The 27,724-nt window shown below is 49.8% G+C and overlaps 3 protein-coding genes across 3 annotated transcripts; 1 reads left to right on the forward strand and 2 right to left on the reverse strand.

Annotated features, from left to right (window-relative positions):
* Positions 1-205: 205 nt before the first annotated feature.
* FSTL3 (follistatin like 3) lies at positions 206-14,154 on the forward strand. The gene is made up of 5 exons (XM_044658679.1): positions 206-398; positions 3,518-3,703; positions 12,688-12,903; positions 13,468-13,695; positions 13,887-14,154. Exons 1-5 carry the CDS (start codon positions 332-334, stop codon positions 13,937-13,939), a joined length of 750 nt encoding a protein of 249 aa, XP_044514614.1. The 5' UTR covers positions 206-331; the 3' UTR covers positions 13,940-14,154.
* A 1,528-nt stretch (positions 14,155-15,682) lies between these two features.
* LOC123232277 (serine protease 57-like) lies at positions 15,683-20,629 on the reverse strand. Its single transcript, XM_044658681.1, has 5 exons — positions 20,590-20,629; positions 19,634-19,841; positions 18,635-18,779; positions 17,543-17,803; positions 15,683-15,857 (listed from the first exon to the last, which is right to left on the reverse strand). Exons 1-5 carry the CDS (start codon positions 20,627-20,629, stop codon positions 15,702-15,704), a joined length of 810 nt encoding a protein of 269 aa, XP_044514616.1. The 3' UTR covers positions 15,683-15,701.
* A 1,103-nt stretch (positions 20,630-21,732) lies between these two features.
* Positions 21,733-27,614, reverse strand: LOC123256807 (serine protease 57-like). Its single transcript, XM_044685367.1, has 5 exons — positions 27,548-27,614; positions 24,276-24,429; positions 23,661-23,805; positions 22,936-23,199; positions 21,733-22,102 (listed from the first exon to the last, which is right to left on the reverse strand). The coding sequence occupies exons 1-5, from the start codon at positions 27,612-27,614 to the stop codon at positions 21,950-21,952; spliced, it is 783 nt and encodes a 260-aa protein (XP_044541302.1). The 3' UTR covers positions 21,733-21,949.
* Between the last annotated feature and the right edge of the window lie 110 nt (positions 27,615-27,724).

The raw sequence follows: 27,724 nt of genomic DNA on the forward strand, positions 1-27,724 counted from the left end.
CACACACACACACACACACACACACACACACACACACACACACAGGCCCATCCCAGAACCCCCGGGCACACACTCCGTTCCAATCTCACACACTCACCCTCCCCCTGGCCCGGGCTCAGGCCCCGCCCACCCCTTACTCCTCCGCTGGAGCAGGAGGGAAAAGTCTTTATATAGAGAAAGGCAGAAACTGGGACTTTAACTCAGCTCCGCGGTCCTGGGGAGGCGGCTGCACCCGGAGCCCCCCAAAAGGCCCCGCTCTTTGCGGGTGCCACCCCGCCGTCCACCTGCTTCCCTGCCCCTTCAGGGTCCCGCTGTCTCTCCTCCTTCAGCCATGCCGCTGTGGTTCCTGCTTTTGGGGGTGTTCTCCTGGCCCACAGCCCCAGCCGAATCTGGCCAGGGTAAGTGACCTCCCCCCTGCCCCGAGTCCCCGATCCCTCCCCCTCTCCCCCTCTCGGATCCTGAGCTGGAAGCCCTTGGGTCCCTGGGTCTATTCAGCACAGTGATCATCCCATCTCTCTGGCTTCCTTCCCGAATGGCCAGACCGTTTACTCCCAAACCCCTCAGCTTCTGGACACCAGAACCCTCAAGGCCTCGGCCTCCATACTCCCAAATTTTTGGTCCCTGACTCCCCAGACCCAGATCCCCCAATACCCGGGGTCCCTGGCCTCCTGGCCGCCTTTGCCCAGATCTCTGCTCATTCCACCCCCTTGGTCCTCAGCCCTTCAATAACATGGCTTCCAGAAGCCTTGGAGGCCTCCAGAACTATCCAATCTGGAAACTCCAACATCTTGGCCTTAGAACCCCTAACACTACAACCCTGCCAGATCCTTGACTCACTCGGATCTGAACCCATGACCTTTCCATTATCTGGTCTCTGAACACCTGAATTTCAGGGTACTAGATTCTTTGAACCCCCGGCCTCTAGACCCCCAAACTTTGGGCCATTGATGCTCTGGAACCTTAATTTCTCAACCCTGTGAACTCCCAAATACCCTTGGATCCAGATCCTTGATCATCATATTCCCCCATACCTACATACCTAATCCTTTGTAATTTAATGCCCTGGCCCCCAGGTTTTGGAATTGTATTTTTGTAACTGTCATTTAATGCCTCAGATCCCCAATATCCTAGTCTCAAGAACCATCAGATCTTGGGGACCCCCATCCCCAGATCCCTGGGTCCCCAGATGCCTGAGCCCCTCATAACCAGACTTCTGATGGTCACCATCCCCAGGGACCCTCCAGCCTCAATCCTTATCCTCCCCAAACCTTGACCCCCTAAATTCTAAGCAACTGGATCCCTGATACTTTGCCACCCCAAACTCCTGACACCTTCACCCCCTGGTCATCCTGTCTGCAGGGACCCCAAATCTCTAATCATTGGGCCCTCTTGACCTTGGTCCCCAGATCCTTACTTCCTCTGTTCGTGGCCTCAAACTTATACTCTGTAACCCGAGTTCATTCCTCAGATTTGGAGGGAGGAAGGAAGCAATCTGGCTATCTCAGAGACAGGCTTATGGCGAGGTGGGAGACGAGCAGCTGGGGCAGCCCAGGATCCTCTGCGGGACCCTCTGGCTTCCCCATTAGGGATGTGGACTTGGCCTGGCTCCCTGTAGACAGAGCTCACCCCACAGGCCCAGAAGGTGAGAAAGTGCCTACAATATGGTGGCTAACGGCCGAGGGATGGAGGGAAAAGAGAGGGCACAAGCTTGGCAAGCCTTCTGCCCTGTCGCTAAGCCTGAGAGACTGGGCAGCACTTTAAAAGTCGGGGAACCTCAGCCTGGGAGGCCCAATTCTCCAATCCTTTCCGTGGCCCACATCTCTTTAGCCCCTCGTTTTCTTAGATCTCTCCTTCAATGTCCCGTCTCTCAGCTGGGAGCTGGCCAGCTTCTTCCCCCGTAGAATTAGGGGCTAGACAGCAAGCAGGACCTGCTCCCCCAGGAGATCCCACCCTCTGAAGATAGCTCCTGCAAAGCCTAGAAAAACGGGTGCCCCGTTCCCTTGCATCTGCTGTGACCAGGATGGGTGCTGGAGGACCCTCCGGGATGTGGCATCTATCTCCTCCCAGCCCCTCTCCATGGCTAGCTGAGAGAACAGACTCAGCTACGGTCACCTGGTGACCCTCTAGGACTTCCTGACTCAGGGCTCATTCTGGGCCCTTCCAGGAGGTGGAGGACCCTCCAGGTACCCCAAAAGGCCAGAAGTGAGCTGCTTCTTCCCAAGCTGGAGAGTGGGACGGGTGGGGTGTGTTCTGCTGGAATCTTCAGCCAAGAACGCACCCTATCCCCCAGTGACTGAAAGCTGCCCCCCCCCCAGTCAGGGTTCCCAGTCTGGTGACTGTACTGGGGAGACTGGTGAGCTCATGCTAGGGGAATGTTCCCGGAAGGCTTGGGTGACTAAGAGGATGGGGGGTGGTGGGGGCAGGAGCCTAGGCTGGCTGAGGAGCTGGGTGAGGAGCTGGCCTTCATCCTGTCCCCTAGACCCCGAGGTTCTAGCTCCAGGCTCTCCCCCTCACCTTTCTTAGGGGGCTACGGCACCCATCAAGGCTCCAGGCCTGCCTCCAGCCTCAGGAAGATCCCTCCTGATTCAGGAGTGCTTCCATGATTTCTGAGTCATCCCTCAGCTCCAGGGGTGCAAGCCTCTGCTCCCTCTTCTCCCTGCCTCAACACGAGGTCTGAGGGAAGGGAGAGGCCCCCCAAGGTACCTCCAGACCCCTGTAAAAGGGTCCAGAAGAAGAGATTCCGAGCACACCCGGGGCCCGCTCTCCCCTCTCATGGTGGGCTCTGGGAGGGCAGAGACCCTCTGATGGTATCCCCAGCGCTTGGCACGGTGCCTGGCACATTGTAGGCACTTGATGAATGTCCTGGATATTTCTTATCCCTTCCATGTTCCAAAGACTCTTGCTGACCCCCAAATCCTGGCTGGGCTGGGGTCTAATGCCCAGGCATTGCATTTGGAGTCAAGAGCACTGGGTTCAGATCTCTGCTTTGCCACTGTCTGTGTGACTGTGGGCAAGTCTATTCCCTTTTCTTCTTCTTTTTCTTTTTTTAAACATTTTTTTAACCCTTAACTTCTGTGTATTGGCTCCTTGGTGGAAGAGTGGTAAGGGTGGGCAATGGGGGTCAAGTGACTTGCCCAGGGTCACACAGCTAGGCAGTGTCTGAGGCTAGCTTTGAACCCAGGACCTCCTGTCTCTAGGCCTGACTCTCACTCCACTGAGCTACCCAGCTGCTCTCTATTCCCTTTTCGAATCCTCAGTTTTCCCATCTGTAAACTAAAAAAGATTGGACTAGATAGTCCTGGAAGTCATTTCACAGTTCTAATTTTTTTTTTTTTTAACCCTTACCTTTTGGTAAGGGCTGGGCAATGGGGGTTAAGTGACTTGCCCAGGGTCACCCAGCTAGCCTGAGGCACCCGTGTCCGGTTCTGGAGCTCCATCCCTTGTGCTCCCTAGCTGGCTGCCCCAGCCCCCAGTTCTCGATCTTCTGATCCCGCGTCTCCCTTCTCCCCGGCTCCAGGCGGCATCTGCTGGCTTCGCCAGGGCAGAGAGGCTCAGTGCAGCCTGATCCTGAGGACCGGCGTGAGCTGGGAGGAGTGCTGCTCTGCGGGCAGTGTAGACACCGCCTGGTCCAATTACACGCATCAGGGCAACAAGATCAGCCTGCTGGGCTTCCTGGGCTTGGTGCCGTGCCACCCCTGCAAAGGTAGGCGCCCCGGCTCCCCGGCTCCCCGGAGAGGGGTCTGGAGGCGGGTCCCCCGGCCCCCGGGGGAGGCAGCACTGGGGGGAAGGGGCGGGCTCCTGCTCGCCAGATGTTGGGAGGCTCGGTGGTTGGGGCTGGTGATTAATCCCAGCCCCGGCCGGCTGGGTGGTCTCCGGGAAAATCCTCTCCCTCTCTGGGCCCCCGCGCTTCCCTCCCTCCCGCTCACTTCCTATCTGGGGGTGGCTTTTGGGAATGGGGATGGAGGCGGGCGGGAGGGAGAACGAACGCAGGTGGCTTTGGCTCCAGCTGGAGGCTTGAGGAGGGATCCTCCGGGGTCCTCGGTGGGGCGGGGCGGGGCTGTGGGCGGCAGCGCTCCTCTCGGGGCTCTCTTTTCCCTCTCTGGGAGCGGCTCCAGCTGTGTGTGGCCAGGCTCTGCCAGATGTGTGGGAGCTGGCGGCCAGGTGCTAGCCACATGCGAGGACCCTCTCCGGCCGGGGCAGGAGCCCTCGGGGAACCCGGGAGGGAGAGGGGGCTCAACGGAAGCCGCCAAATCCCCAAGGGCTGCTGGGGAAGGGGCACCGAGGGAGAGGCAGGAGACCTGAGTTCGAGTCCTGCCTGTGGCTCTTTGATCGTCCCTTCCTAGCTTTTCTGTCTCTCAAATGAGGGAATCTCAGCATCAGGGCTTTAGAACTGGCAGCCTGGCCAGTGCCGCTCCTTCAGTCTGCAAAAGCCGAGAATGCAGACTCAGAACTCATCTAGCCTTGGGCTGCTCAAGGTTACACAGTAAGAGCCAGGGTTACCGTGGCCAGAGCCCTGGGAGTCAGAAGACCCGAGTTCGAGTCCCAGCTCCACTAACTGTGGGAATTCTGGTGTCTCAGTTTCTCCATCTGTAAAATAGTGGGCCTAATGGGCACCACAGAAATGTGCGCTGCCGCTGCCGCTACTATTGAGTTCTACCTCCTAGGTTATTGCACCTAACACAGTCATTGTTTACTCATGTCTGACTCTTCACAGCCCCATTTGAGGTTTTCTTGGCAGAGATCCTGGAGTGATTTGCCATTTCTTTCTTCAGTCCATTTTATGGATGAGGAAGCTGAGGCAGACAAGGTGAAGTGACTTGCCCAGGGTCACATAGCTAGTTTGCCATTTCCTTCTCCAACTCATTTTACAGCTGAGGAAACAGAGGCAAAAAAGGTGAAGTGACTTGTCCAGGATCACAAAGCTAGGAAGTGTCTGAGGCCAGATTTAAACCCATCTCTAGTCCTGACTCTCTGTTGTAAGCTTAAAAATTAATACACAATAACTCCAAGTATTATATTTAATATGTTTTATTAATAATAACTTGAAGTAAAGGTAAATAAGAAGCTAAAGTAAAAACGTCTCCAAAGGAGAGAGCAAGAGGGTGGGATTACAGCAAATTTATAAACCTTACGTTAGGATGCTACGTGGGCAAAGGGAAAAGGATTCTGGGAGATGAAGTCCAAGGGTTCAAGATTTTCTAATTACACACCATCCACTAAGCCACCCAGCTGTCCCCAGTCAACAAAATTTAAGGGTCTACTCTGTGCCCAGTGGAGAGAGCACCAGGCCTGGAGTCAGGGAGACTCAAATCTGGCCTCAGATATTAAGTTGTGTGACCCTGGACAAGTCCCTTAGCCCTGTTTGCCTCAGTTTCCTCATCTGTGAACTGCACTGGAAAAGGAAATGGCAAACCAGTCCAGTATCTTTGCTAAGAACCCCCCCCCCCCAAATGGAGTCAGAAGAGTCAGACACAACTGGAATAACTGAATGACAACATCCGTGTGTCGGGCTCTGGCTATGAGCTGGGGGACAAAGAGAGTCCAAAAATGGTCCTTGCCCTCCTGTTTTTTGGCCCCGACCTATATCATTTCATCCATCAGGGTAAACTTCCAGTGTGGAAACTCCATCCCCTGAGGTTGATCTCGACTCGCTCTCCTCCTGCTGACAGATGAATCTCATCTGTCCTCTATCGTTTCAGGGAGTCACTGGTTTAAGGCAGTCAAGGGACTGGTCCACAGTGATGCAGCCTTGTGTTGAAGGATTTGAACACAGTCTTCTTGACTCTTGTCTTCTGACTCCCAGATGCCTCACCTCTGTATCTGACCGAGGCAGCTGGTGACCCACGGATAAGAGCGAGAGTCAGGAGGACCTGAGTTCAAATCCAGCCTCAGATACTCACTCGCTGTGTTACCCTGATCAAGTCACTTAACTTCTATCTGCCTCAGTTCCTTAATTTGCAAAATGAGAATAACAATTGCACCTCTAGGGGCAGCCAGGTGGCTCAGTAGATAGGGAGCCAAGCCTAGAGACGGGAGGTCCTGGGTTCAGATCTGACTTCAGACACTTCCCAGCTGTGTAAACCCTGGACAAGTCACTCAACTCTGATTGACTAGCCTTTGTGGCTCTTCTGACTTAGAACTGATACTAAGAGAGAAGGAAGTGGGCAGCTGGGTGGCTCAGTGGTTTGAGAGCCAGGCCTGGAGGTGGGTCTGGGTTCAAAGCTTCCTACCCGTTGTGACCCTAGTCAAGTCACTTACCCCCCATTGCCCAGTCCTTACTGCTCTTCTGCCTTAGAATCAATACATAGGCAAGATGGAAGGCAAGGGTTTAAAAAAAACCTCAACAACCTTGTGGGTGAATTATCTGTGCTGCTCCCCTTACATTAGGGGGGGAGAGGTGATAATGTCATTAAGCTAATATATTAAGATAATTAATTATTATATTACATCACATAGTATTATAATTACTTATTAAGCCATGGGTGAGGGCATTATGCTAAGTGCTTTATAAATATGATCTCATTTGATCTCCATAACAACCCTGGGAGGTAGGTGCTATTATCACCCCCATTTTTACAGATGAGGAAACGGAGGCAAATGGAGGTGATGTGACTTGCCCTGGGTCACACAACTAGGAAATATGTGAGGCCAGATTTGAACCCAGGACCTCCCATCTCTAGGCCTGACTCCCGATCTACTGAGCCATCCAGCTGCTCCCTCTACATCCTTTCTAACAGCAGTCAGGTCTACTATAGATTTATGTTCCCCAATTTCCACCAAACCCTCCCTGCAGTAAAGCAAAAATCTGATTCCTTAACTGAGCCGAAGCTGTTATTCTCGTCTTTCTCCAAGCTTCCCACGGCACCTCCTCTACCCACCCTCTCTCCTGAGTATCACCTCCTACTTTTCCCCAGAAAAAAACTGAAACCAAAAGGGAGGGCTCCCTCTTGCCCCCTGTTCCTCAGGTCAAATCATTCACTATCTCCCTCACTATCTCCGTCATCAGTCCGGTCTTGGAGGAAGTAGTGGCCCTTCTCCTTGGCAATGCCAGGCCCTCTTCTCCTGCCTTTGATGCCACCCTCTCCCAGCATTTCCAATGCCTGTCTTCCTCTCCAGTCTTTTCCTATCTCCTGCTTTCTCCTCTGCTGCCTATAAACATGCCCAAGTCTCCTCAATCCTTAAAAAATCCTTATTTAATTGGACCCTCCTTATTGTCCTAAGTTTCTTATATCCTTCATGGCTAATCTCCTTATGAGAGCTATCTTTGGGGAAGCTAGTGGTTTGAGACCAGGCCTAGAGGTGAGAGGACCTGAGATGGAAGGAAAGGATTTATTTTTTTATTTTTTTATTTTTTTAAACCCTTAACTTCTGTGTATTGACTTATAGGTGGAAGAGTGGTAAGGGTAGGCAATGGGGGTCAAGTGACTTGCCCAGGGTCACACAGCTAGGAAGTGTCTGAGGCCAGATTTGGACTAGGACCTCCCATCTCTAGGCCTGGCTCTCACTCCACTGAGCTACCCAGCTGCCCCATGGGAAGGATTTTTTAAGAGACAGAGACAGAGAAAAGAGAGAGAGATATAGATAGATAGATAAATATATATAGATATATATATAGAGAGAGAGAGAGGGAGAGAGGGAGAGAGAGAGAGAAGAGGAGAGGAGAGGAGAGGAGACAAAGAGACAGAGAGAGAGGAGGGAGAGAGAGAAGAGAAGAGAAAGGAGAGGAGAGGAGAGAAGAGGAGAGGAGAAGAGAGGAGAGGAGAGGAGAGGAGAGGAGAGGAGAGGAGAGGAGAGGAGAGGAGAGGAGGGGAGGGGAGNTAAAATTAAAAAAATAAAAATAAAAATAAAAAGATATATGGAGCAATTGAAATGTTCACTGAGTCCTGTCAGTCTAATTTAGATTCCCGCTTTCTAGAGGAAGAGAATGTAATCTCCATGAGAGCAAGCCCAGTCTTGATTTTGTATTTGTATCTCCAAACCCGTAGCACAGAGCTTGGCATATAGGAATGCTTTTATATTCAAACAAACAGGATTGTATGTGAAAATGTGAGCTCTTATTACATAGTTTAGGGGAGTTTGGTTCATTTAATGCTCACTTATTTTATAAGCAGTAGCAGAATGGCTCTTTGGGATCCCAAAATATGTGGATAGGTGTGTTCATTCATCTAACAAACAAGGAAATTAAGGAAATTGACTCCTCTCAGACATGAAGTCCAGCATTTTGTAGGGAAATGGAAGGGAAACCTCCTCTATAAGGTCACCCGGCTAAACATTTATTTATTTATTTATTTTTGGGTTTATTTGTTTATTTATTTGTGTTTTTATTTATTTTTAGTATTAATACTTTAATTAATGCTTTAATAATTAATTAATATAATTAGTATTCGTGTTTTATTTATTCATTTATTAGTATTGCTTCACCACTGTTTGCCTCAGTTTTCCCATCCATGAAATGAGGATGATTATAGTCCCTCCTTTGCAAGGTTGCTGTGAGGACCAAAGGAGATAATTCAGTAAATGCTATATAATCATTAGCTATCTTTATTATATACACCAGGCACTGTGCTAAGTGGGTAGAGATAAAAATAAAACAGTCCCTGCCCTCGGGTACTTACATTCTGCTGAGGGGAAGTGACATGAATGCATTAAATAAATGTAATATTAATGGATAAATGCATGTAAATATAAATAATAAATATAAATGCATTTAAATAAATGAATATAAATAGAGATGACATCATTTCCAAGGGAGCAATACTAGCCACTCAGAGTCTTGAATAGGAAATTGGCACTTGAGGAGATATTGAAGGAAACTAGGGATTCTCCAAGGCAGCAATGAAAAGAGAATGCTTTTTAGGCATGGTGCAAAAACTTGGAGGTGGGAAATGGAATGTCATAGATAAGGAATAGTTAATAGACTATTAATTATTAATTATTATTATTATATTAACTAATAATATTACATTTGTTTGACTGTAAAATAATAGAGAATTCTGGGTAGAGGATACCTCAAGCTCAGATCCTATCCTCTCTCCCATCCTTTTGGATGATCTTTAAAGGAAAGTAAAATTGTCTGAAGCAGATGTCAAGATGACCTCTACCAGAAATGGTTCTAGTGGGAAACAGGTGATGGCTAAAATTAAACATTTTCTATTCACAGTGGGAGGCTGTGTTGGGCAGAGAGTGGCCCCAAAGCCAAGAAGATCTGAGTTCAAGTCTCACCTCTGGCATATCTTGACTGTGTGACCCTGGGCATATTACTCAATCATTGCCTAGGGCAGCTCTCTTTGAGACTGCCAAGTAATTGAATTGGGGTCTACCTTGATAGGATTCCCCTCACTGTGAGTTAATTCTCTATGCCAATGAAATCTTTTTATTTTATTTTTATTTTGAATATTTCCCCATAGTTACATGATTCATGTTCTTTCCCTCTCCCCCAAACTCCCCTAACCCCCCTTAGCCGACGCACAATTCCACGGGGTTTTACATGTATCCTTGATTAAAACCTAATTCCATATGATTGATAATTGGACTAGAGTTATCATTTAGTGTCTACATCCCCAATAGTATCCCCATCAGCTCATGTGTTCAAGCAGTTGTTTTTCTTCTGTGTTTCTCCTCCCTCAGTTCTTCCTCTGAATATAATGCCAATGAAATCTTATCACACACTTACCCCAGTCAATATGGGAGAGAAGAGTATGGCCACTTCAAATTGGCCAAAGATCGGATTAACTCCAGATATCTTGTCCCTTGTTTTTAGGTCCATAAAAAAGCTAGAACCAAGCTATTAGTATTGTCTAAAGGACCTGCTTTAATGAATAGATAAAAATTAAGGATTTCATGGTATTTTAAAAAGTGCTTGCAAATGGTGTTGTGTTTCCCCCGCCCCCCATTCCTTCCCTCCACCAGATCGAAATAATCCCTCTCACCAGACTCTCTCTGGAGCCCAAATTACGTGAGCCTGGCTCCTTTTCTTCAGCATTATTAAGATTTCAAATTAATGAGATTTGACTTCACTATACATATACTGCACGGGTTTTCCTTTTCACAAATAAGTAGCCCTTAACCCAAGAATTCCCAAAGAGTTTTCTATTTGGGGAAGGTTCTCCAGAAATCATTTCATAGAATTATAATATCTTGGAGTTGGAAGATATTACAGGCCATCTCACCCTAACTCAACTGTAATCAATCAGTCTCCAAGCATGTATTAAGTACTGACTAATGGCAGGAGCCACGCTAACCACCACACTCCAAGAACATCCTTGGCTGGTGGCCATCCCTCACTGGAAAATGGCGGCCATGTCCAACATTCTCTTCACTGTCTTCAATGGGCACTGAGAAGAGGAGGGACAGAGCCAGTAGATTTGATGCAGGACGTGAAGCGAGGTCTTCCTGAAGCTAGATCTCTATCCACAACCACCCAGATACACAGGAAAGAGAGTCGGAGCTCACCTTCTAGGATTTTCCTGTCCATTTGGAGATGTGACCAAAGCCAGTGTGGAAAAGGAGCTAATAATTCAGGAGGTTCTTTGCCAGGGACCAGTGGAAGGAGCCACAGTTAGTTATGGCTATGGGGCCTCAAAGGAAAGAAACTGGACAATCCCAGGTAGTAGAAGGTGGTACTTTTATTGGGCCTTAAAAGGGTGGGTAAGATTTGGAAGGGAGGGAATAGAGAGGCAGAAAGTGGGGAGGAGGAGGGAGGGAGAGAGAGAGAGAGAAGAGAAGAGAAGAGAAGAGAAGAGAAGAGAAGAGAAGAGAAGAGAAGAGAAGAGAAGAGAAGAAAGGAAAAGAAAAGAAAAGAAAAGAGAGGAGAGGAGACAAAGAGACAGAGAGAGGAGGGAGAGAGACAGAGAGGGAGAGGAGAGAGAAGGAGAGGCAGGGAAGGGAGGGAGGGAGACAGAGAAGAGGAGACAGAGAGAGAAGAGGGAGAGGGAGGGAGGGGGAGAGAGAGAGAGAGAGAGAGAGAGAGAGAGAGAGAGAGAGAGAGAGAGAGAGAGAGAGNGAGAGAGAGAGAGAGAGAGAGAGAGAGAGAGAGAGAGAGAGAGAGAGCAGGATACAGACAGACAGAGAGACAGAGACAGAGAGCTGTCTACACTCAATGCCACCCTTTCTTCTCTTCTTCCTCTGTTCTCAGCCTTTAGTAATCTGATTTCCATTCTGCTCATTCAGCTGCAATTGTGATTGCAAATGATCTCTTAATTGCCAAATTCAGACCTTTTCTTAATCTTCATCTTTATTTTTTTTAAACCCTTACCTTCCATCTTAGAATCAATACTGGGAATTGGTTCCAAGGCAGAAGAGCAGTAAGAGCTAGGCAATGGAGGTGAAGTGACTTGCCCAGGGTCCCACAGCTAGGAAGTGTCTGAGACCAGATTTGAACCCAGGACCTCCCTTTCCTGGGCTTGACTCTCCATCCACTGAACGACCCAACAGCTCCCAAATATACGTATATTTTCAAAAGAATGTAAGCTCCTTGAGGGCAAAAATCGTTTTTGTTTTTCTTTGCATCCCAAGTACTTAGCACAGTAAATACTTAATGCTTGTCTGTTGCGACAAGTAGGAGGTAGAGATGAACCTAGAGCCAAAAGAGGAGCTGGAAGGGCAGCTAAGTGGCTCAAGGGATAGAGAACCAGGTCTGGAGACTTGTGGTCCTGGATTCAAATATGGACTCCATAACTTTCTTGCTTGACTGTGGGCAAATCAATTAACCCTAATTGCTTAGCTCTTACTGCTCTTCTGCCTTGGAACCAATATTAATTCTAAGACAGAAGGTAAAGTTAAAAAAAAAAAAAAAGGAGCTGGGTTTGAATCCCTCCTCCAAAATACTATCTGTTAGCCCCAGACAACAAACTCTCTGAAAAAGAGCCTTCGTTCTCTTATTAGTAAAATTGTAATAATAACATTTCTGGGGGTCACTACCTCTCAGTTGATATGAAGATCAACTGAGTTAAAATAAAAAAATTTAAATTAAAAATTTTTATTAAAAAAATTAAAAATAAATAAGTAAATGAGTTAAAATCTATAAAGGCTTTGCATATCTCGAAGTGCCATAGAAATGGAGCTTTTACAACGGTTCTTTAATTTTGAGAAGGAAACGGGGAAAGAGGAAGTCCACCTTTATCATCAGTTATTATTAGCTTGACTGTTTTTATCTCTATTTTTATAAAAGTGTCTATTCTGGGGGCAGCTGGGTAGCTCAGTGGATTGAGAGCCAGGCCTAGAGACGGGAGGTCCTGGGTTCAAATGTGGCCTCAGACACTTCCCAGCTGTGTGACCCTGGGCAAGTCACTTGACCCCCATTGCCTACCCTTACTACTCTTCTGCCTTGGAGCCAATACACAGTATTTATTTTAAGACGGAAGGTGAGGTTAAAAAAAAAAAAGTATCTATTCACAATTCGCTCTGAGTTTTTGTCCAGCAGTGCTTGCAGAGGGAATGTGGGCAGCGGTTAGAAAGCTGCCCCTCTGGGGGGGTTGGGGGGGAGGGTCGTCTAGCGAACGGGCTTGCCGAGAAGGCGCAGAGCTGCTTTTCCAGAAGGTGCTCCCTCCTACATCGCCGATGTCTCACAGATCTCTGTTTGATTTGATCTCTGTGTTTTTAGGGTTTGGGGTTCGGGTTTTGGTTGGGCACCCCAGGAGGGACCCTCGTAATGCCCCCCAGGCTCATTCCGCCCCCCTCTGTCCCCAGAAACCTGCGAAGGAGTAGACTGTGGTCCCGGCAAGGTGTGTAAGATGCACGGCGGCCGGCCCCACTGCGCCTGCGCCCCTGACTGCTCCGGACTTTCCATGCAGCTGCAAGTCTGTGGCTCGGACGGAGTCACCTACAGGGACGAGTGTGAGCTGCGGACCATCAAGTGTCAGGGCCACCCAGACCTGGGCGTCATGTACCAAGGGCACTGTAAAAGTGAGCTCCCGGCGGCGGCCCAGGCTCCTCCTCCCTCCCTTCCTCCACTCTCCCCCTCTGTCAAGGCACCTAGATAAAGGACTGGACTTGGAGGCAGGAAGATCTGAGTTCGGATCCCGCCTCACACAATTCCCTGTGTCTCCCCGGGCAGGTCCCTTCCCTTCTGCCTCTCCATTTTGTCATCTGCAAAATGGGGAGAAGAGCGCCGACTCAGAGCGTCCTTTTGAGGATCAAAGGAGATAAAATTTGGAAAGCACTTTGCAGACCTTAAAGTGATACGCAAACGTTAGCTATCATTATGGCTGCCGTACTCCTCGGTGAACCTTTCCCTGCCCCTCACTGAGCCCCCATCCGCCTTCCTTGGTCTGCCTTCTCCCCGCCGACCTCCATCTCTCTCCCTTGGCTGCCATTGCCCTCCCAGAGTTCCCATCCCTCTTGCTTAGCCCCTCCATCTCCCTCGCTGAGCCCCAGCGGCTCCTTACTTAGCTCTCCATCCCGCCACTGGCCTCCCGTCACCCCGAGGGACCCTCCTCGTGCCTCACTGACCCCCCTCTTCCCCCTCAGAGAGCTGCTCCCTTGTGGTGTGTCCAGGGACTCACACGTGTGTGGTGGACCAGACTGGCAGTGCCCACTGTGTCATCTGCCGCTCTGCCCCCTGCCCTGTGCCCTCCAGCCCCAACCAGCAGCTGTGCGGCAACAACAACGTCACCTATGCCTCTTCCTGCCACCTTCGGCAGGCCACTTGCTTCCTGGGCAGATCCATTGGTGTGCGGCACTCTGGCAGCTGCACAGGTAGGTGCCCTGGCAGGGGCTGGGGAGCAGGGAGGGCATTCATGAATGAATGAATACACGTGTATGGGGCGGCAGTCATTGGCCTCTGAGGGGGAGATTCAGCCCTGGTGGGGAAACATGGCCTTCCCCTTGGGGAGACCCTGCGCCCCCCCCTCCCTGAGGCTCCTTTCTCTTCCTGTCTCCCCTTGCAGTCAGCACCACATTTCCTGGGCTTTTGGCAGAGGTGGAAGATAATTCCGTGTGAAGCTTGCCGCGGGTCCTACCCAGAGCCAAGGCAACCCTATTTATTATGAAGAGGGAGGCATATTTATGGCCCCCCAGACTCCAGCTGTGTTCTCTCTTCTAGACAACTCCCAGAGACCCTTGTTGAGGAGGGGAGAGATTGGGAGGATTATTACGGCCTGACCGGGGCTGCCACGAGCGGATGGTGTGGTTGGTGGGAGAAGGATGGACATGACGGCTCCCTTGGAGGCTCCCAAAGAAGGAGGGCCAATCTCAGGGAGGGGGGGTGGTGGTTTGTAGCTCTTGGAGGAGCCGGGTGGGGCGGATATTTCAACATACCGTGGGGCCATCGAGGGAGCCTGGCAGAGAGGGACAGAGGCAGATCTCCCAGCTGGGCTTTCACAATCCCTTCTGTTTAATGACCTTCCTGATGCAATTCTGGGCCCTAAGGGCTCTGCGGAGGGTGGGATTCCTGTGTAGATGTTCCCCTTCTCCTCTACCTCTCGAATGAGGGGCAGAGAGCTACCCAGGTCCCGAGCTTGAAGGATTTGGGGGATCCCAATCCCCGAAGGTGGAATGATGATGCTCTCCGCTTTGGAGATAAAGAAGTCTATGTGTGGGAGGCAGGGATGGGAGAAGACAGGTCCGATAGAGTGCCCTCCTTGCCACTGACTTTTCTTGGGGGAGGGATCCCCAGCTTCAGCCTTGGACCCATCCTAGCCTGAGACTGAAAGTTCTCAAGCCAAGTCCTTTCAGCGAAGTCAGACTGTCTCTAGAAAGGCCCCTCTGTTGGAGGGAACTCGAGGGAAGTGCCATCCCTATTCCCCACCCAAGCGCCAATGATCTGTTCCCCTTGTTCCTTCTTTGGGGGTAGGGGATAGGAGCCCTCCAAGTTCACCGTGTGACTTTGGGCTAATCCTTTCTCTTCTCTGATCCTATTTCTCCCTCTTTCCAATTGGGACCCGAACACCTCTCTGCCTGAGGATCATGGGAATGGTGGTGATTTCCTTTGGAAAGTGAAAAAAATAACCTGTATAAATGCAGTTCTCTGGTTCTCATTCTGAGCGTGGGGCGGTGGGTGGAGTCCTGGACTCGGGGTTCTAGGACTTCCCCTGTATCAGGTCCCCCCTGGTTCAGGTTCCCTGTGTGGGAAATGCTGGGGTTTGAGTTGATGGTCTCTAACCATCTTCCAGGGTGTGAGCCGGCCCACTCCTGAGCTGGGTTCCTGGAGGAGGGTCCCGGGAAGGGGGCACTAACAAAGACCCAGATGCAGGGGAGCGGGGTGATCCCGCCGAGGGCTGCCACCTGCTGGGCAGTCTGGGGAATATGGAGAAATGGGAATGAGGATGAATGGAGCAGAGAAAGGGGAGAGGCAATGAGTTAAGAGAGGCAGAGACAGGAAAGGAAGGAGCATGAAAGAAGCAGAGAAGGGAGAGGCGGAGAGACAGGGAATGGAAAGAAAGCGGGCGAGGGAGAGGGCAAGGGAGGGAAGGCAGACACGTGGGGAGACGAGACCCCACAATCCAGGAGTTTCCAGATGTCAAAGCCAAAGGGGATTGGGTAAGGACAGGGGAGGAAAGGTCCTGGATAACAATAGCCTGGAGTGATCCCCAAAGGAGGAGAGATTTGGGCAAGTCAGATGCCAGGCTGTTAGCTCCATGCATGATCTCACGGGCACGGAGGAGGGGTGTACCACATAGAATACGCACACAATTAACATACATTTATCTTTAGTATCAGGAACCATCTCAGAGTCTAGGAGGGGAAGGGAGTAAGAGTGGGACCTATCCAGATTTCTGAGTCACACTCTGGATCCAAGTGATGAAGGCAGAGACAAGTGTGTAGACATCTGGAGTTCTGGGGTCTCCACACCAGGTGCCCGAGAAGGAGACGATGCCCAGGACTTGCTTTCCACAGATCAGGGGCCCTCCAGAGTCCGCCTGGCAGGGGAAAGGGTCCTGCTGGTTAGAGTGCTGATCCTGAGGGGTCCCACCTTGGCACCCAGCACTGCTCTGGGTAAGCTCCCCACCATGCCCAGGGCTGTGGGGGAACCTGCTAAATGCTAGTCTCAGCCCTGTCCCTTATCAATGTCATTCCCTCTCTTTGGGGCTCAGTATCCTCCTTGATAAAATAAGTATGTTGGATTCAGTGATCTCTAAGTTCTATAACTCTCTGATGCTCTCTCTGATCTATAAGATGGGAGTAATACCTGCCCTGCGCCCTCACGGTATCATAGACCAAGAACTGGGAGCAATCTTAAGAGACAATCTAGTCTAGTGATTCTTAACCTGGGGCCCAAGGATCTAGTCCAGAGGTTCTTAACCTGGGATTCTCTCCAACAGTCAGTCCTGTGGATAGATTTCAAAGGAATCTGTGAACTTATATGGGGGAAAATGACTTCTTTATTTTCACTAACCTTTAAAATCTGGTCATTTCCTTCCAATATGATTTTTTTTAAAAATGGAAACTCCAAGTCCAATTTTAAATTTAAACCTTTACCCTCCGTCTTGGAATCAATACTGGGTATTAGTCCCAAAGCAGAAGAGTGGTAAGGGTAGGCAACGGGGGTCAAGTGACTTGCCCAGGGTCACACAGCTGGGAAGTGTCTGAGGCCAGATTTGAACCTAGGACCTTCCGTCTCTAGGCCTGGCTCTCAATCCACTGAGCCACACAGCTGCCCCCCTAATATGATTTTTTAAAAAATTATTACCTTGGGGGGCAGCTGGGTAGCTCAGTGGATTGAGAGTCAGGCCTAGGTTCAAATCTGGCCACAGACACTTCCTAGCTGTGTGACCCTGGGCAAGTCACTTGACCCCCATTGCCTAGCCCTTACCACTCTTCTGCTTTGGGACTAATACCCAGTATTGATTCCAAGACTGAGGGTAAGGGTTTAAATTTAAAATATATATATATATATGTATGTATACATGTATATATAAAATAAAATAAAAATAAAAATTATTACCCTGAGAGAGATCCATAGACTTCACCAGATTGCCAAAGTGCTTTAGCTTTAACACTAAAAAGGTTACTTCTATCAAGTCCAATTGCCTTATTTTATAGAGGAGGAAAATGAGAGTCAACTAGGCTAGGCATGTGGCATTCTCCTGTTTTGGGGTTCCACACACACTCTCTCTTCTGTTTCTATCTCTTCCACCTTTTACTTTGTCTCTGCCTGTTTTTTCCACATCAGGACCAAAGCCTGAGTGATTAGCTTTAGAGAGTCCTGAGCAAATAAGAAAGGGGAGAGATCGGAAGTCCAGGTAGCAAATGAATCTTCAGGCAGGGCCATCTATATGGAAGTGGAAAGGTCCCAGGAGGTGGGAAGCCCAGGATGGGTCCCTTTCTGAGCCCTAGCTTGCCCGGGTAGAATCAAAGAATCAAATCCTGCCTAGGATGCTAATGTCAGTAAATCACTTTACCTCCCCCGACCTCAGTTTCCTCCTATGTAAAAATGAAGACATTTGGGTTAGTTCATCTGAGAGCTTCCACCAGGCTGTAGCTCTCTGATTCTATGGTTCATAAGGGATGATCGAGCAAAAACTCCCTGGACTAAGCCTTCTTTTCCATGGCCTGCAGGGATAGTTGGACCTAGGGACCATTAGAGACACGGCGTGTCACTCACCGTGCAGAAGCCTATGCGCTTCCATTTCTCACCAATGGCACAAAGCATCTTGCTGCTGATTTGGCCTTTCCAGGAGCTGTTACAGGTCATCCGATCCAGCACACTCACGTCCGCCTCCATTAAGCCTGGTGATGGGTGTCCGAAGTCAGACAGAGAGCCCCAGCCTGACACCAGGCACCGTGTGCCATGCTTGGGGTCCACACCTTCCCCGGGCAGCTTCACTAGTCCCACTGAGGAGCTGAGGGTAGCCTCGCGATCTAGCTGGGGAGCAGAGAACGGTAGCTGTGGATCAGGAAGCATCCTTCGGCCATCATAGTGCCTGCCACTGACCAACAGGAAAAGTCTCCTGAATTCTCATCTAAATATGTCCTCTTGCAACAATAGCTGGCATTTATTCAGGGCTGTCATATTTGAAAAGAGCTTCAGTTGAGGACATTATCCCAAGTGACCCCCTACGACAGACTCTAAGGGTATCATTATCCCTATTTGATTCAAGCATCGTGGATAGACCCCTTGTTGAGATCCTAGGGGAGGGCACGAAGAAGAATTGCTGAAGCAGGCAAGGAGGTGTTATGAGAAGCATTTTTGGAGGGAATATCCACATTGACGAGATCACAGATAGGAAATCAAGGAGGCAAAAGATTAACTTGACTGATCTCCCTGCGGGGGTGCCGATGAGAGAGGTAGGGGTTGGAAGGTGTGTAGAATCTGAGTCCAAATCTTTGCTTACACTAGGTTCATTCTTCTTCTGCTTAGAACAAGCTTCATCCCCTTACAGATCCTGCCTCTGCTGAGAGGTATTACTTAAGAAGCCTCTCTGTGCTAAGCAACCCCTGTTCCTCTAGCCGTGTGCTTTGGGACCCTAAGAAAGTCTCTTCCCTTCTCTGGGGTTCACCTTCCCTGTAGTCAAACCAAAGGGAATTGGACTCTAATCTCTAATGCCTGTCCGTCTTAGGTTTGATGGTGTTCTGGGTCCCTTCTGGCCCCGACAGTGTGTGTGTGTGTGTGTGTGTGTGTGTCTGACAACAACTCTGGACACCAGGAAGGAGAAGGGGAAAGGACACTGAGAAGATCTCCAGCACTTTAGCTTACCTTCAGCAGACAAAGATCATTTTGATGCGTCTGAGGATCATAGTCTGGGTGCAGGATAGATTGCTGGATGGTGAAAGTTTGTTGAGTGGGCTCAGTGTTGTTGGTGGAGTGGGCACCCAGCACTATCAGGCTAAGGCTGGTGTTTCTGTGTTGGGAAAGAAATGTGACCTTCCAACCTGCTCTCCTCGGAGAAGGCCACTGGAGGACCAAGAGCAGGGAGGTTCGAATCTTTCATCTACCTATAAAACACTTGGGAGATAGGTCAGATTTGAACCTTGGCTTGAGCAAGTCCCTTCCTCTCTCTGGACTTCCGTTATTCCTTCTGTAAAATGAAAGGTTGGACTGCCCTCTAGCTTTGGATCTTATGAATATATAGAGATGAAGGAGAAGTTGAGGGAGAAAAGATGGTGGAATAAACCCTGGGCTAAAGACTCAGGATTTTGAGTCCTAGTACTGCCATTGATGCAAATATTTCCCCTCTCTGGGGCTCAATTTTTCCGTCTTTAAAATGGGAACTTAATTCAGTGGTCTCTAGAATCTCTTTTAATTCTGACAATATATGAGTCTAAAAGGCAGTTAGGTATAGCAAGGGACAAATCTCTGAACCCCAGAAGACAGAACAGGTTCAAGATCAGGAGATTCTGATGGCCTTTGGTTCAGGAAAAATTAGAAAGGGGTGAAATGGGGGCAGGTAGGTGGTTCAGTAGATAAATAACCAGGCCTGGGGACCAGAAGTCCTGGGTTCAAGTCTGACCTTTGACCCTTCCCAAATGGATGACCCTGGACAAGTCACTCAGTCACCCTTTGGCTAGCTCTTTCTGTTCTGCCTTGGATCCAATACATAGTATTGATTCTAAGATGAAAGGTAAAGGTTTTTAAATTAAAAAAATTTTTTTTTAAATAGAAAAAAGAAAGGGATATAGGTGAAAGCCCTGGGGAGATAGCTGGATCCCTCTTGGTTGGGGTCTGGGAGCTAGAGCAAGGAGGGTTCCCTCTTACTTGTTGAAGAAGCAGTGGGCTGCCGTCATCACCCACTGGGCCATGAAAAGCACTCCTCCACAGTGATGTTGGCCCATAAAGCGCACGGAAGCCATATAGGGCCTGGAGTGTGGCTTTACCTCTCGGCCACCAATAATTCGACCACTCTTGCAGCCTGGGAGCCCACAACAGCCAAGGAAAAAGGTAAGGATACCTGTCAGAAGCCAGCCTGGGGGACACAGAGGGTTGCAGAATCAGGATTCTTTGTAAAGGACCAAGGAAGGTAACAGAGAGAGAAAGAGAAACTTGACCTTTTGTTTCCCAGCCTTTGGTGAAGGAAGAGAGAGCAGGAGGGTAAAAGGTGACAGGAGAGAATTAGGAGCAGACACTTATTAGGTGACTAAGGCAGAGATGGGTATGGAGAGGGAAACAGGGTTGGAGAAAGAGATGAGGGGATGAGAATGGAGATTGGGGTCAGGGAGAATGGTGGAAATGAGGTCAGATACAAGGATGAGGGAAAGAGGAAAGGATGGGGATGGAGATGGAGATTGGGGTCAGGAAGCATGATGGGAATGAGGCCAGAAACAAGGATGAGGGAAAGAGGAAAGGAGGGGATGGAGATGGAGATTGGGGTCAGGGAGCATGATGGGAATGAGGCCAGATACAAGGATGAGGGAAAGAGAGAGGAAAGGATGGGGATGGGGATGGGGATTGGGGTCAGGGAGCATGACGGAAATGGGGATAAGGAGAGATGAGCATGGTTACAAGGAAAGTGATGAGGATGGGAAAGAAGCAGGAATAGAGATAGGATCAGAGTTGACAGAAAGTCAGTCATAAGGAAGAGCTTGGAGCTATGGAGAGGGGAAAAGAAATAAGGAAGTAGAGATAAAGGGAAGGGAGTCAGAGAGGGGTGAAGGGAAGGACAGAAGGGTGCTCCTGTCCCCAGGTTCCCAAACTCCTGGGAGCCTCTTGCTTACGCTGGGCGTCCATGGGAACCAGTAGACTCAGTGGCAGCATTCTTGAGCTCCAGCCTGGCCCCATCTCTCCTCCTCAGTTCCTACTACCTGCAGCTCTGGACCTCCCACTGGCTTGATGGAGGAAGGGACACAGGAACAGGGCTCAGGGCGGAAAGGAGGATCTAGTCCTGTGGTTGAGGCACCCCCACCCTAGCCAGTGTCTCCTGCCCTCTGAAGAAATCTAACTGGCTGTGTGACCCAAGGGGAAGCCTCTCCCCACTCTTGGTTCCTTACTTTCCCCATCTATAAAGGAAGGGGGGTCTAGCAGTGGATCAACTGGTCTCTAAGGTCCCTTTAGGCCCTAACATTCTAGAATTCCATAGTAAGCCATAGAATTGTGAGTGGTCCATCTCTTTAAGAATTCTGGTAGTGGTCAAGGCGTAGAAAGGAGAGTTAGTCCATAAAACACTCAGGGCCCAGTGAAAGACCAACCTTGGGTTCCAAGTTGCTACCAGAGCCCAGGGGTCCTGGTTAAGGCCATCTAGAAACCAGAATGGACTTTAATATTCATGCCATCGGGGTAGCATGGGGTCTCAACCACAATCTCCCACCCCTTTTATGATTTCAAAGCACCTTTTAGATATGTACTAGATGCCCCTCCTTTCCTTCCAAATGCTCACTAGGAATATCCCCTGAGCATGTTCCAAGTTGAGAGGTAGGGAGAGGAGGGAGAGTTTGTTAATAGGTGGAAAGCCTGAGTTGCCAGATGAAAAAGGACTCGATTAGAGAGTATCAGATCATAAATAATGCCTGAGAAGATCTGTTTTCTAGGCCCAGCTTCATCACTGACTCGCTAAGTAACGTTGGGCAGGTCCTTTCCCCTCTCTAGGTCTCAGTTTCTTTGTCTGTGAAATGGGTAGAATAACCTTGTCTGGCCTCCCTCCAAAGACCATACCATTAGGGTCTCCAATGGGGAACCAGAAGATCCACTTTCCAGGCTTAGCTTTGCCTCAGACTCACTTATATGCCCTTTTTGTGCCTCAGCTTCCTCATCTGTGAAATGGGAAGGGTAATACTTGCTGTGCCTCCCTCCTCAGATTTGAGTAAGGAGAGGGTATCCTTTTGAGCTATATTGATGGAAGGAAGACAGATGAGGTGGAGAAAGAGTCTTTATTCAAAATCAAATTCCTCAATTAAACCAGGAAGGCCCAGTCAATTCTCCCCTACTGGGCCAGCCCCTCTGAGAACCTTGAAAAGGTGTTTTCCTCTCTCTTGGACTAGGGTTTCCCCCATGTGAGATTGCAGGGAGAGGAAGCCAGATCAGGTGGGCCATCTGAGCTCCAAAGTCTTGATTTTTGTGTGCTGGGCATCACCAGTAGGATCAATAATGTTGCAGGACGTCATAGATCCAGGGTATGAAGGTGGAGACACGAGCATAGACATCAGGGAAGCGGGGGTGCCCACAGAGGGGCGTTGAGAAGGACACCACACCTTGAAGCCTCCCTTGGCAGATGAGTGGTCCCCCGGAGTCTCCCTGCCAAGCAAGAAGGGACAGTATGAGGGCAGAAGAAGACTAAGTAAATATTAAAAGGCCACTGGGGAGAGATGGACACACAGAGAGAGGAGGGGGGGGAGAGAGAGAGGGAGGAAGACAAGGAGAGGGAGAGAGAGAAAGAAAGAAAAAGGAGAGAGAGAGAGAAGGGGGGAGAGAGAGACAGACAGGCAGAGACATAGAGAGAGAAGGAGAGGGAGAGACAGAGAGATAGACATAGAGAGAGAGGGAGAAAGAGACAAAGAGAGGGAGAGGAAGAGATGGAGGGGGAGGAAGACAGGAAGAGAGAGAGAGAAAGAAAAAGAGGGAGAGAAAGGGAAAGAGAGGTGGGGAGGGAGAGAGAGGGAGAGGAAGACAGGAAGAGGGAGAGAAAGAAAGAGAAAGAGGGAGAGAGAGAGAGGGAGGGAGAGACAGAGAGATAGATATAGAGAGAGGGAGAGAGAGACAAAGAGAGGGAGAAGAAGAGACAGAGAGATAGACATAGAGAGAGAGGGAGAGACAGAGAGTCAGAGACAGGGAGAGGAGGGGGGAGAGAGAGAGGCAGAGAGACAGAGAGAAAAACCTAAGGAAAGAGATGGACACCCTACCTATTGGGGACTACTAGGCCTACCAGTGTGTCCCTCAAGGATCTTCTAGGCTAACAGCTGACTTCTAAGAAGGTGGGAGACAAGGACAGAGAAAGACACAGGGAAGGTGGAGAAACTGGGAGCCAGATGAGGGAAGGGCCTTGCCCCAGATTATTCTCTGATGAGGGAGGGGGCAGAATTGGGGCTAGAATGCAATTCTCCCAGCTCCCTTTTCCTCACAATCCTCACCCCACAGACGCCCCGGAACTGGCCTCTCACAGAGCCCAAAGCGCAGACCATGTCCTGGTTGATGACTCCATTCCAGGAGCTGTTGCAGGCCTGCTTGGTTACCACCACAACAGACGCCTCCATGAGTACCTTTGCGGGATTATTCAGGCCTGTGGTGTCCCCCCAGCCACACACGTGGCACTGAGTCCCTGGGAAGACTGCTGTGTTCCATCTGGGAAGGCTGACCAGCCTCACTGACCTCGTGAGCAAAGCGGTGCCATTGAGCTGCAGGGAACAGAAGAGGCAGGAAGAGTTAAACATGGGGACAGAGATGGTGACACCTGAGAGATAGAGAGAGGGGAGGGAGAGGGGGATAGAGGGAGACAGAGAGAAAGGAGGAAGAAAGGGAGAGAAGGGAGGTAGAAGGAGGAGAGAAAGAGAAACAGGGAAGGGAGAGAGAGAGAGAGAGAGAGAGAGAGAGAGAGAGAGAGAAAGAGAGAGAGAGAGAGAGAGATGATAGACAAGGGATAGAGAAAGGCTTAGAGAGTAACAGAGAAAAGAGAAATGATAAGAGACAAAAACAAAGACAAGGAAAGAGGCAGAGATGTGTTCTGAAATTCTTGGGGTTCACCCTTTCCCAATAGCCCTGGGAGTGGGGGCCACTTCCTCCTTCTCTCCTGTATCCCAAGCCTCAGACTGCCTCACTGGTCCCAGAGAACTGGGTAGCCTTGGGTTTAGGGGCTCACCTTGAGCAGCTGTAGGTCACTGGTATCGGCCTGGGAATTATAGAGCGGATAAGGGACAGCCTGAAGGATCCCAAACACCTGCTGGGTTGACTCTGGGGTCAGCAGGGAGTGAGCACCCAGAACTATTTTGAAGTCAGTTAGGTTCCTGCAGCCCCAGGGAGGGAAGAAGAGACGTTAGCTTCTAGAGGATGGGGGATCCCTCCTCGATTCCCTCTCCAGTGATCTCAGCATTCTGTCCCCACCCTGGGCAAAAAACATTTCTGGGACCTCTCCTGCCATACACCCTAGTAGAAGTGCCAATAAGCAGTGGAGAAAATGGAAACTCCCCAAAGCAAGACATCTACCCAGGGTCACACAGTGAGTCTGAAGGATGAGAGCCTTGGTCTCCTGGCTCCTTTCCATCCTGCATTTCCTTCCTTCCCCATTTTATACTTGACAGAAAGGGAAGTTGAGGCTCGGGGACTTGCCCAAGGTCATGAAATAAATCTATAGGACTGGAACTCTGTCCCAAACTAGGGTGAGTTGCCAAGTGACTTCTGGGAGAGCTGATGTGACTGGGACTTTGGGACAGGGCACGGAAGTCAGGGAAGGGATGGGTCCCAGGGCTGGACTCACTTGGAGACCTCACAGTGGGCAGCTGTGAGCACCCACTGAGGCCGGATGAGGGCCCCCCCGCAGAAGTGCTCACCCTCGTACTGGATGGAGACTGCATATGGGTAGGAGTGGGGTCTGGCTTCTTGACCCCCCACGATTTGGCCTTGGTGGGCTCCTGGGGACAGAAACGAGTGTCTAAGCCTTCTTCATGGAGTTCCACATCCCAGATCTGGGGGATATGCTGTCTCCAGAAGGCACTTTCATTCTCAGGGCACTCCTGAGTAGAGTCAGTGTTATCAAAGGATCTTGGCGAGAGTCCACTAGGATCTGTCAGGGTACTCTGGGTGGGGAGGAAGGAAGGAAGGCTCGAATTGTCAAGATGACCATCTTCCAGAGTAATCTAGCCTTCAAGGTCTCAGGAAAAATACCCTGAGGTCTCAAATCAGACTCCACTGTCTTCTCAGACACAGGAGCAAGAAAAGAGTGACAGAGACAGAAGACACTGTACTGCTCAAGAAAATTCTATGATTCCCTATTGCGTCTAAGATAAAAGACCAACTCATCTCTAGAATTGAGATTCGGACTCTTTAAAAAAAAATCCTTTCCTTCCTTTCTATCTTAGTAAGAAAACAAATTTTTTTTAAACCCTTACCTTTTGTCTTAGAATCAATCCTCTGACCTCAGACACTTCCTAGCTGGGTGACCCTGGACAAGTCACTTGACCTCCATTGCCTAGCCCTGACCACTCTTCTGCCTTAGAACCTCTTACCTTCTTTCTGTCTTAGAACCAATACTAAGTATTAGTTCCAAGACAGAAGAGTGGTCAGGACTAGGCAATGGGGGTCAAGTGACTTGCCCAGGGTCAACCAGCTAGGCAGTGTCTGAGGCCAGCTTTGAACCCAGGACCTCCCGTCTCTGGGCCTGGCTCTCCATCCACCGAGGCACTTAACTGCCCCCTTTCTTTCTATCTTAGTAACAATTTTAAGACAGAAGGATGAGGGCTAGGCAAACAGGGGTAAGTTATTTGTTCAGGGTCACATAACTAGGAAGTATCTGAGACCAAATTTGAATCCGGGTCCTCCCAACTCCAAGCCTGGCTCTCTGTCCATTGTGCCACCTAGCTATTAGCTGCCCTGACAATCTGACTCGAACCCGTCTTCCTAGAGGGATCCCACGTTATTTCCCATTCACATGCTCCGTGTTGTATCTCTGCCCCTGGGGAGGTCTCCATCTTCCCCTGTGCTTTTTTGACCCTTCTTGCTTGGCAGGATTCTGTCTGGGAGATTCTCCCTCTTCGCCCCCGTCCAGTAGGACTCCTTCCGTGTTCTTAATGATCTCTCGGACCCCAGAAACTATTTTGTATTCACTCTTTATGTTTGTCTATGTAGGTGGTGTTCCTTGAGGGCAGAGAGGGTTTGGGTTTTGTCTTGGCATCTCTAGTAGCCCCGGCACATAGTAGGCCCTCCAAAATGTTTGTGGAATAGCAGTGAATTTTATTTGCTGTTACAACTAACTCCCCATCTCGCCTTATGTCCCTTGCACTAGATGCACACACACACCCTACGTGCATGTGGTTGCTTTGGCCGGATGACACATTTTCAGGATGACTCCGGAGGAGAACAAATATAGAACAAAAATAAGAGGCACTCCAGAGACAGAGACTGAAACAGAGTAGAGGCAAAGATGGCCAAGGACTGGGTTTGCCACTCATTCAGCCATTCAGGAAGTACCTACTATGTGCCAGGCACTTGGTTAACCAGCAGGGATACCGAGAAAGGCAAAAGACAGCCCCTGCCCTCATGGAGCTCACAGTCCAATGAAGGAGGCCACATGCAAACAGCTATGGACAAATACACTATGTAGGAGGTAGCTGGGTGGCCCAGTGGATAGAGAGTCAGGCCTGGAGTTGGGAGGACCTGAGTTCAAATCTGGCCTCAGATACTTCCTAGCTATGTGCCCCTGGGTAAGTCACTTAACCCCCATTGCCTAGCTGTTACTCTTCTGCCTTGGAACTAATACTTAGTATTGATTCTAAGGCAGAAGGTAAAGGGGTTTAAAAAAAAAAAAGCAATTTATAGGGTAGATTGGAGATACTCATCAGAGGGAAGGCATTAGCATTAAGGAGGACCGCCAAAAATTTGCTGTAGAAGGTGGGACTTGAAGGAAGCCAGAGATGCCAAAAGGCAGAGACAAGGAGAGAATGTTTCTGGCAGGAGGGATAGTCAATGAAAATGTCTGGACAGGCAGAGAGGCAGGGACAGAGATACTTTAACCCCAGAAAAGGGAGACCAGGAGATGGATTCCTGAGAAGAAGTTTGTCCTAGGATAGTGTTTGGTGCTGAGGAGAGAGAGAGACAGACAGACAGACAGAGACAAACAGACACAGAGAGAGAGAGACAGGCAGACAGAGAGAGAAGAGAGACAGAGACAAACACAGAGAGAGGAGACAGAGAGACAGAGAGAGACATAGACAGACAAACACAGACAGACAGAGGAGAGAGACAGACAGACAGACAGAGACAAAGAGACAGACAGAGGAGGTACAGACAGACAGACAGAGGAGAGAGATAGACAGAGACAAATGGACACACAGAGGAGAGAGAGAGACAGAGACAAACACAGACAGAGAGACAGAGACAAAGAGAGACACAGACAGACAGAGACAAACACAGACAACAGAGAGAGGAGAGACAGAGGAGAGGGAGAGACAGAGAGAGGAGGGAGAGAAAAGGAGGGAGAGGGAAAGAGAGAAGGAGAGAGAGAGGTGGGGGAAAGTATAGTAAGGATTTGTGCCTCAGAGCCTGAGAGGTGTTTCCTAGCCCAGTGACCCTGGGCAAGTCACTTAATCCCATTGCCTAGCCCTTACCACTCTTTGGCCTTAGAATTAATATTGATTCTAAGAGGGAAGGTAAGGGTTCGAGATGGGGGAGCCTGAGGGCTGGCTGGTCCCCACAAGCATCAAACACACTCCAATTCCAGCTCACTAAAGGCCTGAGGAGCAAAGAGAGACCTCTTTGGGGAGAACTTCCCCAATTTTAGGATTGCAATAAGGCAATAGGAACTCCTCTTTCTGTTTTGAAAGCTGCTTGGTTTCCCCTATCTGCTAAGCCTCCTAGTTGCTCTCTAACTTCTCAGATAGGGAAACTGAGGCGCAGAGAGAAGGCCCCTGTTCAGGGTCACCTGACGATTCAAAGTCCAAGCTGAGGCCAGTGCCCCCATCTCCTGGCTTCTCCCCTGGTACATGGTCCTAGGAGAGGGGCTGAGGCACACTTGGGGCAGGGGCAGACCATTACCTGAGGAGGTCAGCTGGCCCAGGGTCGCCACCCAGGACAGGAGCGTAGAGATCCCGGGGGCCCTCATGGTGCTTGCCAGAGTCTTTGTTCACACCTTGGAACAGGACTGGGCCTGGGATGGTTCCAATTAAATAGTGTATGTGGGGGACAGGAAGCAGGAGTTGGGGGACGGTTATT

This window comes from Gracilinanus agilis, chromosome 1 (genome assembly GCF_016433145.1).
Source record: "Gracilinanus agilis isolate LMUSP501 chromosome 1, AgileGrace, whole genome shotgun sequence".
NCBI lineage: Eukaryota > Metazoa > Chordata > Mammalia > Didelphimorphia > Didelphidae > Gracilinanus > Gracilinanus agilis.